We start from the raw sequence: 12,181 nt of genomic DNA on the forward strand, positions 1-12,181 counted from the left end.
CTTGTTTGACAGTCATAGTTAAGACTAAAGTAACATATAAAACATCCCTTGTTTAAAATTAATGCTCATGAATCAAAGCAAGAGGTTACTCAAATATCAGAAACCACTTAATTTGTCATGAAAAAGAAACAGCTGTACTAAACAGTAACCAATGGGTGATATTTTTAGGTTTGTGAAGCAGTGGCTATTCTTGTAAACACGTAAGGGGGCCTCTGCCGGTTGATAGACATAAACCTTAAAATAAATGCAAGATCCGGGCATTACACGAGCTGTGTCATTGCATATTTGTGCTTACATGACATTTGTTGAATACTTTATTTATGTGATCTTGTTTTTTATATATTCAAGGAATGGAGGACAGCAGTGGTGTTGCTGTTCTTGTGCCTCAGTCCAGAGGCCAGCAGGATGCCGTCTTTATTCCTGATCTTTGTGATGGGAAAGATCAGCAACGGCAGCAGCAAAAGCAAGCCGCTGACTCTCTTATTCAGGTCATTGAGAAGCTCAGCAAGATTGTGGAGAAGCGGCCCCGGCCGTGCCCGGTTTCTGGAAAAAAGAGACCCTGTGCTTCTGTGCCGGTTCCAGACAACAGAGACAGCTTGAGTGGTGCCACACCTTGTAAGAGAACCCGAGAGAAGATGGAGGACCACCCGGGATCCACCTGCACACCTGGGCAGGAGTTTGAACCGGATCCTTCCGGTCTAGGCAATCGGACTGTTACTTGTTACCAGTGCAGTATGTGCCGATTTATCTCGCCCACATTGGAGTTGTTAAAAGAGCATTTGCTTCACCACGATGAGCAGCACACTGACTTCATTCTCATGTGCTCAGAGTGCCAGTTTACTTCTAACCACCAGGAGGAGCTAGTGGCACATGTAAGACTTCACCTGGAGGAGGGGGGCCATGCGAGGAACATCACAGAAGAGCAAGGGACAATGTCAGTGAGGAACGTTCAACAAGGGATGACAGTTTTGAAAGCTGAATCAGAGGTTACATCCACACCGAAGAAGTGGTACAGCTTTGAGCAGGGTAGGTACCGTTGTCTCATCTGCAACTACGAATGCAGACAGCAACGCAATCTGAAGACCCACGCATGGAGACATGCTGGCCTTGTTGACTGCTCTTATCCTATATTTGAAGATGAAGCGGAGTGTCCCGAAACTCTGACAGTACGAACCCAATGCTCCAGTTCTCCTTTATTTCAAACAGGAAAGGAAGACACCATTGTAGTCCTTGCAGCTGTAGAAAATAAAACTCAGACGGTGCATGGCTCATCCAGTCTCCAGCTAGAGCTGTGTGCCTCACCAGAAGTGAAGTGCCATGGAGAGACTGTAGCTGCGAAAACAATTGAACCCATGGTACCTGTCATTAACCATATTAAAGACGTTGAGGAGCCCTTAGTGGAGGAGCAGGTGACCCCAGAGGCGCAAATGGAACTGGAATTGGAGACGGAGAGTCAACAGGGAAGCTCTGACAGCCTTCTGTCCTCTGCCCAAAAGATTATCAGCTGCAGCAGTAACAGTGCAGGCCACGTCAATGTCATTGTTGAACGTCTTCCCTGTGCCGAAGAACCGGTGTCGAGCAAGTCTCTGCTTCTCAGTCCAGAGGTAGGAGGAGACAAGAGTCTTCTTGCATCCGATGAGCCGGAGATGGAGAGCCATCACCACCCTATATATTTCAAACAAGAGGAGCAGGTTGCAAACGGATGGACTGGAGATGATCCACAACAGGAGAAGGAGATGGTGTCGTCAGGGTCTACCTCAGATGAAAGTGTGCCACCGGTTCGTAGAAGAACTTATTCGGAGTCTCTACGGCTGCATTCTTTGGCAGCCGAGGTGCTAGTGGCCATGCCCATGAGGGCTCCTGAGCTTAACAGAACAAATGTGAAGAGTATGCATGGCATAAGTGTGCAAAGCCCCGACACAGGCCAGAGAATTATAGAGATTGCTAACCCTAAGACGGTCTCTGGAGACCTCACCGGTGCGATTGGAGAAGCAGCTGCTCTTCTTAACCACGGCATACAGGGTAATAAAGGTCCAAAAGATGTGCTGGTGGAGGGCCCATCCAAAGCTGGCATCAGTATGTCTCTTTTGACCGTCATCGAGCGACTGCAAGAGCGGTCAGATCAGAATACTTCTGACGAGGATATTCTGAAAGAGCTGCAAGACAATGCCCAAAGCCAACACGGTGGCGGAGACTCTGCAGGTGTTGCTGGACCTGGGGATGTTTCTGCTACTGAGGGTCTTGTGGAGTATATTGCCGGGAGCGAGAGGCCCTACCGCTGTCGCTTATGCCGTTACAGCAGTGGGAACAAGGGCTACATAAAGCAGCACCTCCGTGTGCATAGACAAAGGCAGCCTTACCAGTGTCCCATCTGTGAGCACATGGCCTGTGACAGCAAAGATTTGGAGCGTCACATGATCCACCACTGCAAGAGTCGCATGTACAGCTGCAAACAGTGCAGTGAGAGTTTCCACTACAAGGTAAGCAAACTATTAGTACAGTGTGAACTAAAAACTAAATGTATTACCAATTACACTTGTATACTATGTACTTGTACACTATGTAAAGTATAAGTAATGGAGAAAACCTATATAGCTCTCTGGTAGAAAAACCCACTTTTGTGCAGGTGTCAATCTTTATGGGGAGCTAGCATTAGACTCTGTCCTCGCACAGCGCTTCCTAATATTGGAGCGAACTGCTCCTCCATCTCTGCTTTATTAATAAACTTCATCCTTATGATAAACTGATGATGGTTTTATTAATATCTCACTCAGAGTCAGCTGAGGAACCATGAGAGAGATCAGCACGGGATAGATGACATCAGCGCCACGCTGACACACGTCACTGATAGCACAGCAACTGCAGAAGAATCAGGCAAGCTTGCAGATGAAGGTGAGTATGGCCTTTAGCACCACCCAACAATATAAAAGTAATTTAGGTGGAGAGCTGATGTGTTATTTTTTCTCCATTAAACCTAATGTCTAAAATGGCATTTTGTTTTCCAGGGAATGACTTTCTATTTTGGTAGATTTGTGTTTGTTTTGTTAATTTCAATAAGTGCTGTAGATTTTAAGATACATTCACTGTGTTTCTCCCTTGCTTAGATTCAGCCAATGAACAAAGCATTTTCAAATGTGATGTATGTGACTACACCAGTTCCACATATGTTGGGGTGCGCAACCATCGGCGAATCCACAGCTCCGATAAACCATACAGGTTTGATTTTGTATCATGCTTATTCAATGTAAAGAGTAAATGTTTGGATTTTTTTTCTGTGAAAATTAGTAAGCACCATATATGTGACCCCGAACCATAAAACCACACTGTAAATAAATTCCTTGTTGCACTTAAATGTTTAAAGTTGACAGAGAATGAAAATTTTTTTTTTACCTTGTCTTAGTTGAATAACGGTAGTCTACCCGCATTCACAAACGTACGAAAAGTGATAGACACTCTGAACATCTCCGTTTCATAGAAATTCCTCCTTTAGAAATGGCACAATCTGAACAACGGATACATATTATGTAAAATGCATCTCATTCAGTTCACCTCCCTCAAAAAAAAATATTCATACATCCGGCCTCTCCCCTCCAACGGTAAGTAAATTGCAGCAGTGTTCACAAAGTTTAAGGCGAAATGGCAAGTCACATTCAAAGGTAAGCTCATCTGTCTGTAAAATTTTGGTCTGTCCGTGTTCTGAAGATGGCGAAGGGACGCTAAATAAAATCCTCCATCCTAATGCAGTTTTCTGAGAGAGGTTTTAGGAAGCTTTTAAGGCATTACACACCCAACCAAAATGTTTTTGTCTACATGTCAGATCACAGAACAAGGATAAATACCCCGGTCAATCATTCTTTAAGTTTTACCAACTTTCTTGATTAGTAAGGAGTTGCTATAAATTATGTAAATTAAAGGCATGGTGTCTGTTTTTGAAAAATGCTAATGGTAATTCCAATCGCCATCCAAAGCCACGCCTCCTCCAAAACACATCAACACGCACAGACCAGACATCCACGGTCCACATCCCATCTCTCATTCACCAGTGAGAAAACTTTGCAGTACAAAGTGAATAACATTACCAAAATAATGGACATAAACAACGGTTTTAAATCAGAATTAGTTAAAGCATGTTTTCGGTACTGTAGACGTAGTAGTATATCGTTACGCTAATTCGTAAAGGAACAAAAACTTCATAAGCAACACAATGTTTCATCATTGTAGAATATCTGAATCAATTTAAATACAATCATATTGCGTACCTACCTATGTTAACAAAATAAACATTGCAACGACCCTTTCAGACCCTTTTCCTCCCGCAGCTGTTTGCATCTCGTATTAAAGCTGTAAAGTTACCGATGATAACTTGGGTTTTTGCTCTTTGCTGATCCAGACGGGAGGTGAGCGCACGTTAACATGCTGATGACGTATGGTGTCTGCGTGAACAGGTTGCGCAGTCCCATATGCAAACACGTTCACAGATGAGGGCTAAAAATTGCATGCGTCCAGTTATTGCGTTCGGTCCGAGTTCAATGATTTGTTGAACATTTTTTGACTGATAACACCTGGGGTCATGTAAACGTGTAAAATGGTTTTCTTTTATTGGGCAAAGCCCATAAACGGCGTAAGCAAAAACCAATCGGTACAGGTAGTTTTTTACTCATTACCCCAATTTCACGTGGCATGTAAACACCTTACCTGGCTTTCTCACAGTTTTGCCCATGTGCGCATCACTCCGCGTGTGAAAGATAAGCGCCACACGCGGAAGTAAGCACAAAGTAACACATAAAAGCAGTTGGCAGAGAAACTGCAAAAATCAAAGCTCATGCTACTTTTTAGGTTCTGCAGAAACAAGAAGTAATAAAACAGTATAGCTTAAGACATATATGCCGTAGGCTTTTTGAATGACTATTATTTACTTTAGACGGTAACGTCACTACCTGTGAGAAACCTGACAAATCTACAAGTCCCATGTAAACGCAGTTGTCTGCATAGCCGGTTTATTGATTTGCATGTTAACGCGTGAAAACTGTTTTCTTTAATAAGCAGATTTTTTATAGTTATCCGCTTATTCTGTGCATGTAAACGCATTAAAGGAATATTCCATTTTCTTAAAAGAAAAATCCAGATAATTTACTCACCACCATGTCATCCAAAATGTTGTTGTCTTTCTTTGTTCAGTCCAATAGAAATTATATTTTTTGAGGAAAACATTGCAGGATTTTTCTTATTTTAATGGACTTTAATAGAGCCCAACATTTAATACTTAACTCAACACTTATAGAAAAATAAAAAATATGCTCTTTTAAACCACAACTTTTCGTGTAGGTCCGGTCCAGCGTGACCTAACGAAAATGCGTAGTGACATAGGGAGGTCAAGTGTTACATATATAAAACGCACATTTGCGGACCATTTTAAACAATAAACTGCCACAAAGACATTAATTAGTATCAGTTGACATACAACAATGTATGAACGGTCCTCTTTCAAGACGCTTGTAAACACTGGGGCGGAGTTTCGCGTTCGTCCTCTGTGACCTCTTGACGTCATGACGTATTGCGTGGGGTCACGCTAGCACATGACGACCGGATCTAAACGAGAAGTTGTGCTTTAAAAGTGTATATTTGTTATTTTTATTGTCAAAAATGACAATCGTTTTGCTAGATAAGACCCTTATGCCTCGTTTGGGATTGTTTATAGTCCTTTGAAACTCTGTTGAAAAAAACTGTTAAGTGTTGAGTTAAGTGTTGGGCTCTATTAAAGTCCATTAAAATGAGAAAAATCCTGCAATGCTTTCCTCAAAAAACATAATTTCTTCTCGACTGAACAAAGAAAGACATCAACATTTTGGATGACATGGTGGTGAGTAAATTATCTGGATTTTTCTTTTAAGAAAATGGACTAATCCTTTAATTAAAAAAAATCACCTTGAAAGTTGTCCAAATGAAGTCTTTAGTAACTCATATTATTAATAATTAATACATTTTTGAAATATTAACAGTAGGAAATTTACAAAATATCTTCATGGAACATAATCTTACTATACTTAATATACTTATGGTTTTTAGCATAAAAAAAACTATGGTATAGTTATAAGAATCTAGTAAAAGTTATATAAATCTAATCAAACAGGTAATAAAAGCATTAATAGATATCACCACAAGAGTGCAGTGATGCTTTGGAAAATGCCTTTCTAACTTCACTTATTGCATTAAGAGAAAGCCTTATGCCGAGCACAAACACACAGATCTGATCACATGCAAGTTCACATGAATGCATTAGGCTCCCATTATGGTCTCTTTGTACATGTCGACATATCTTGCTTTAGCTCTGCTCGCCCGATCATTTCAAACGGAGCTGCTGAGAGCGACGTCCTTTTAACAGAGCCGCACAATTCATTCAAGGTCTGCGAATGTGTCGCATTTATCACAAGCAATCCTTTATGTGTAAACGCCCAACAGCCTTTCATTGCACTTCAGATGCAGTACTTCAAAACACAGCCACATAAACAGCAAAGTACCATGCAAACAAAAAACACCTGACCTCACTTGACAGGTGCCCCGGTGGGTTTCATTTCAAACCAAGTCGTTATGGTTCTCTTATTGTTTATTGGCATTATCCCTTAGGTGCTGCAGCTGTGATTTTGCCACAACTAATATGAACAGTCTGAAGAGTCACATGAAGAAGCACCCACAGGAACACCAAGCCATGCAGCTACTGGAGCAGTACAGGTGAGACGGCTCATATGTACAAAGAAGGGAACGTTGTGTAAAAGATGATGCAGAACTTTATTCACTTTTTTTGGAGATTGGCTATTAATCTTTATCTTCTGTCCCAGGTGCTCCCTTTGTGGTTACGTGTGTAGTCACCCACCATCCCTCAAATCCCACATGTGGAAACATGCCGGAGATCAGAATTACAACTACGAGCAAGTGAACAAGGCCATCAATGAAGCCATTTCCCAGAGCGGCCGGTGAGAAGGGACAATTCATTATTGGACTAGAATGTGATGGGTCTGCTCTAAAACCAATTAAGCTTACTTCCTACATGGGCAGCTGAGGCATTACTCTTACAATGATACGATTCCTCATAAGGATTGATTTGAAACACTACATGGGCAGCAACAGGGTTGCCAGGTCTGCATAACCAAACTAGCCCATACACCAAAATCTTAAAATTATCACTGTATAGTAGTAAATTGTTGCATGTTCCCTTTCATTGTCATATTACCTTAAAGGGAAAATATGCTTATTTTCCAGCTCCCCTAGAGTTAAACATTTTGATTTTTACCATTTTGGAATCCATTCAGCTGATCTCCGGGTCTGGCGCTTCCACTTTTAGCATAGCTTAGCATAATCCATTGAATCTGAAGAGTTTCGATTTTTTTTCCTATTTAAAACTTGACTCTTCTGTAGTTGCATCGTGTACTAAGGCCGATGGGAAACTAAAAATTGCTATTTTATTTTATTTTTTTATTTTTTTTAGGCCGTATGGCTAGGAACTATACTCTCATTCTGGCGTAATAATCAAGGACTTTGCTGCTGTAACATGGCTGCAGCAGGCTTGGTCATATTACACACTCCCTGAAACTAGTCCCCTGCTAATGAAAGTAATCAAGGGAACTAGTTTCGGGCAGTGTGTAATATCACTACAATTGACAGACAAATTGATAAACAAAATCCTTTCACCTTCAACCCATGTCAATTTAAAACAGTTTATAAATTATGGCAACCCTGGGCAGCAACTCTATCTGCACTGAAATCAGAGCGAAGACCTAATAAGCACCAATCTAAATTATACATATAAGTTGGGTAAAAAGTGAATTTTTTAAATATTTAACATAAGTATACTTTTGATTTTTAATTGGTTTTGTGCCTATGATGTTTTACTAAGTTTTGGAACAGAGTGGATTTGTTCCACCTTCATTTGGTTCCAATTTAATTACATTTCTCAAAAATAATGCTAAATGCTTTGTATCTTGTTTTGTTTGTATATAGTACATATTCTGAAGATATTTTTGCAAGTACTATGATAGTTACTTCATTGAAGTGTTGTGCATTTGTAGATTAAATCTGCATGCAGATTATTTTTTAAATAACCTATTCTTTGTTTTGGCCCTTAATATTGAGTTAAAGGGATAGTTCACCTAAAAATTAATTTTTTGTCATCATTTACTCACCCTCATGTTGTTCTAAACATGTATATGTTTCTTTATTCTGTTGAACACTAAAGAAGAAATTTTGATCAATGATGGTAAGCACACACTTGACAGGACCGTTTGATTTTTTTGTTCATTCACACTGCCATGATTTGCCGGCATCTGCAAGTTCCCGGAAAGACACGTGACCTGTTGAAAGTCCTGTCCTCTCTTCTATAAAGCTTTTGAAGTTTGCATATTATATATTATTTCTCTCTCCAGAAACCACTCGCGTGCATTTTTGTTTATGATAAGACTATAAAGGAGCATGTGAACGCCCAGTTCTATGCTGGTGAATGATCTCCGCTTCAAAGTGGATATTTGACGAGCTCTCTGATCTCTGCTTTAATACAGACAGTTTTCAGATATTTTTCATCGTGATTGTTTATATGCATATAAAACCCTCGTTTTGAGGAGCTGAAAGATATTGTTGGGATGACGCGCGGGCATTTTTGTTTATTATAGCTCAAATGAGCACGTGACGCGATATTCTTTAATGCTGCTGGATGATTTCCGCCTCAGCTCGGTTATGGTAAGGGACGAGCCAACTTACCTGATATCTGCTCCAGTCCAGTTTGCTGACATTTCTCGTTGTGGATGTTGTAAATCCCTCATTTAAAAGAGTTGAACCAACTTCATGTTGCCATGACACGCGCGTCCTCACTACGGCATACGCGTTGTTTATGCATCTCATTTATCATATCCTGATAAGTGCTTCAATCTAGTTTGCGAATGTTGATCTCTCGTTTTAAAGAGCTCAACCATAGAATAACTTTTGTTGTGATTACGCACGCGTCCTCCCAACGACACGCCCATTACGGCATTGTTTCGGCTTCTTGTTCACACAGAGGGTTTTCCGTGTATCTTACTAGGTCCTCTTTCCGGCAACGATCTCAGAAGATTTACGGGACGTGTTTGTGTTCACACAGACGCTTGTCTGGCAATTTTACGGGTATTTTCTGGGACCAAAGGTCTGTGTTAATGGGGTATATTTGTTTTTTCTACTATGGAAGTCAATGGGTGAGTAATTGATAACAGAATTTTTATTTTTGGGTGAATTCTCCCTTTAACATATCGTCTAGTCAATATTTGAAGATGTAGTTTCATCCCTTAATAAGTTAGTCAATACTTAGTAAACCTGCCCTTTACAGTTTGACTACATTAACAATTTGTTTCTGTTCTTCATATTTTTCGGAATGAAGATCAACTACAACGTCTCTGAAATCAACGACTGAGACTGCAGAACGTCCTTATATTGTCTTAAGCAAAGAAGACAAACAGTCTCTTGAGATGACCTCTGCTGCAGGGACCGCATGCACGGGTGCATCAGAGGGCAGCCCCATCAGGTCATCCCCCAACAGGGCTGTGGCGTGGCGGGGTGGCTCAGGGCAGGCGCGACCAGGTATGGAATACTGTGTGCTGCTCTTTTGCTGCTGTATCTGTGGCTTTGAGTCTACCAGTAAAGAGCAGCTGATGGAGCACATGAAGCAGCATGAGGGAGATCTGATCAGCATCATACTGAGCAAAGAGCATCAGGAAAATCAGTCGAAAGAGACGAGCAGCCGCCAGTGACCCACCACGCAAACTGGGCTTCTGTTTTACCTGCTTAGACAAGCAGCATGCACAACTTCACAGTCGAAATGTCTTCTTTCCTTCTTCCTTTCTCTCTTTCTTAATCCCTTTCTTTCCTTCTCACTGTTAATTTATCTTTCTTTTGTTGACCTTGTACATGTAATTTTAAAGAGATTTAGTCAAAAATTAAGTGTAATTTCTATTTAAGCACAGGAAAGAGTCATTTTCATTGTGAATTATGCAAATGGTGTTTTTTTCAAAGGCATTTAATACCTCATCTGTTAAGGATATTTTTAACATAGAGTCCACACATGAATCCAAGGCAGCTTCTCTTATTCACTGTAATATTATTTATATAGTTCTTATGTGCGTTTACCTTTAAGTTGGCACATGCCATGCCATGTTTGAACATAGAGTAGCAGATTTCCTTCGTGCTCTTTAATGTTTCAGTGTTTGCATTTTGATATTTATCAAACTAATTTATTTTTATATGCATGTTCCCTTCCGTTATGTTAATACAAATAAGACAGCTGGTTTTGAATTATGGTCTTTTTGGTGCTATATGGTGGTCTTTATTGGGAATGAATCTTAATACTGTATATAAACAGTAGTATTTTCTCAACAAAACATGGGAATACTGGCCCTTAAAAAAATCGAAAGAAATATATTTTCATTCTAAAAAGGGCTTGTACTATCAAAAAGATATTATTATTATTGTTAATGTTATTAATAGTAATATGCATATCAAAATCCATTTCAAGTTACTACAAAGTTAAATGCCAAAACTTGAAGACATTTTTTTAAATAATTTTTCTTCAATATCATTTTATTGCCGTACGTGGATAAAGGGCACCTTTAAGAAAAGTCTTTGCAATTCATAACTAGGTCTTGGGTTTGGATAATTATAATAAGCATATGTTTTCATCCGATCACTACCCCTCACATTTACTATAGCCCATTTGTCAAGCCACCCCTGCTTACTTTGAATTTGGTTTTTGCATATTTACCAAGATGTGACTTGCATGCACTTAACGTTTGTATGTCAACAGTCTAAAAGCACAATTAGTATGATTAAGGGATGATCATAATTCATGCAGACTTCTCAACACCGAAGGAATTAAATCATAGGAATTTACACACACCAGATTATTATACTCTGAGCCTAATTTACAATTCAGACTGCAAGTGTGATCGAAATAGCTACATGGTCTGCATATAAACCTTGCAATCAAGTTGAACATATTCATCCTAATGAAAATTGATACTCAGAAACCTTCACGACTTTAGAAATTGCTTTATCATCCAGTCCAATGTTTAAGCACAAAGAACATTCAGAGGTTTCAGAAGATATGTTTTGTCATTTTGCATGTGCACATTTCCAAGTCTTGTTAAAATGTAATGCCGGCAAAGAGTGATTGGTCTTTAAAGCGTTTCAATTTCCGTTTCAGCTGTTGCGTTTAATTTGGAACACATCAGCAATGTAATGCATCAAATGCATTTTTTATTTTATTCTGCTATATTTGGAATTACAGCAGTTGTTGCAATGCACCTGGAATGTATATTTATCTCAATTAACCGGCACCTTCATTTTGAAAACCTAGTGAGATAATTGTGTAACAAGGATATGATCTCAGCCACAAGTGTGCCTTCCATTTCAGCAGCATCATCTTTAAAGGATATTTCATCAAGTGTAGAGAAATCCCAGCAACATTTGACATTTTAATCAGGACATTTTTCCGTCGGAATTTTGGTTACATTGTACTGTAACATGGTTTTGTATACGACCTGATATATAATGTAGAAAACTGACATTTCTAGAGGAATTCTATTTTTGAAAGCTTGTATAAACACTAAACAAAATCAGACAAAAAGTATGAAAATCACAAATGACCTTTGACTTTGAGCCAAAGTGTATCAAAAAAGGTCTTTAATGGGTGTAAGGGAATGGTTGGCATTTGGAACGCAAAACAAGCACATTACATGCTGCCATGCCAAAGGAGAGAAAGAGGTTTCTTGCCGTTTAAAGGCCTTCTGATGCTGCTTTAAAGTATTGAAGGTCCAGTTTTTATATTAGTGTTTTGTTCACTATTATTTATTTGTTCTGTATTGTTATAGTTTTTGCCAGTGTATTTTTGGTAATAAAGTATGAACACCAGTTGTGTCATTGTGTCTTCATATGATGGAGTCACTGTAACCCTAAAGCTAAAAGAATACATAGCATTTACTGTATATGCACACATATCTACTGTATATTTCAAATAATATGATGGAAATTATTAGAATCTAGTTAAGAGAAAATACATTCTACATTTGACAGACGCTTTTATTGAAAGCAATAAACAGTTCATTACAATATACACTTTTTATCAGTATGTGTGTTCCCTAAGACATTTTGTGCTGCTAACACAAAGCTG

At 39.4% G+C, this 12,181-nt stretch overlaps 1 protein-coding gene across 1 annotated transcript in view; it reads left to right on the forward strand.

The window, feature by feature from the left end:
- Positions 1-11,922, forward strand: part of znf507 (zinc finger protein 507) — a 13,140-nt gene extending 1,218 nt beyond the window's left edge. Inside the window, exons 2-7 of the mRNA XM_065289265.2 lie at positions 349-2,480; positions 2,775-2,892; positions 3,105-3,216; positions 6,625-6,729; positions 6,837-6,971; positions 9,398-11,922. Of these exons, the coding sequence (XP_065145337.1) occupies positions 349-2,480; positions 2,775-2,892; positions 3,105-3,216; positions 6,625-6,729; positions 6,837-6,971; positions 9,398-9,767 (2,972 nt within the window). The 3' untranslated portion in view covers positions 9,768-11,922. The remainder of the gene's footprint in view (positions 1-348; positions 2,481-2,774; positions 2,893-3,104; positions 3,217-6,624; positions 6,730-6,836; positions 6,972-9,397) is intronic.
- Positions 11,923-12,181: the final 259 nt, after the last annotated feature.

This window comes from Paramisgurnus dabryanus, chromosome 2, assembly GCF_030506205.2.
Source record: "Paramisgurnus dabryanus chromosome 2, PD_genome_1.1, whole genome shotgun sequence".
In the NCBI taxonomy this organism is placed as follows: Eukaryota; Metazoa; Chordata; class Actinopteri; order Cypriniformes; family Cobitidae; genus Paramisgurnus; species Paramisgurnus dabryanus.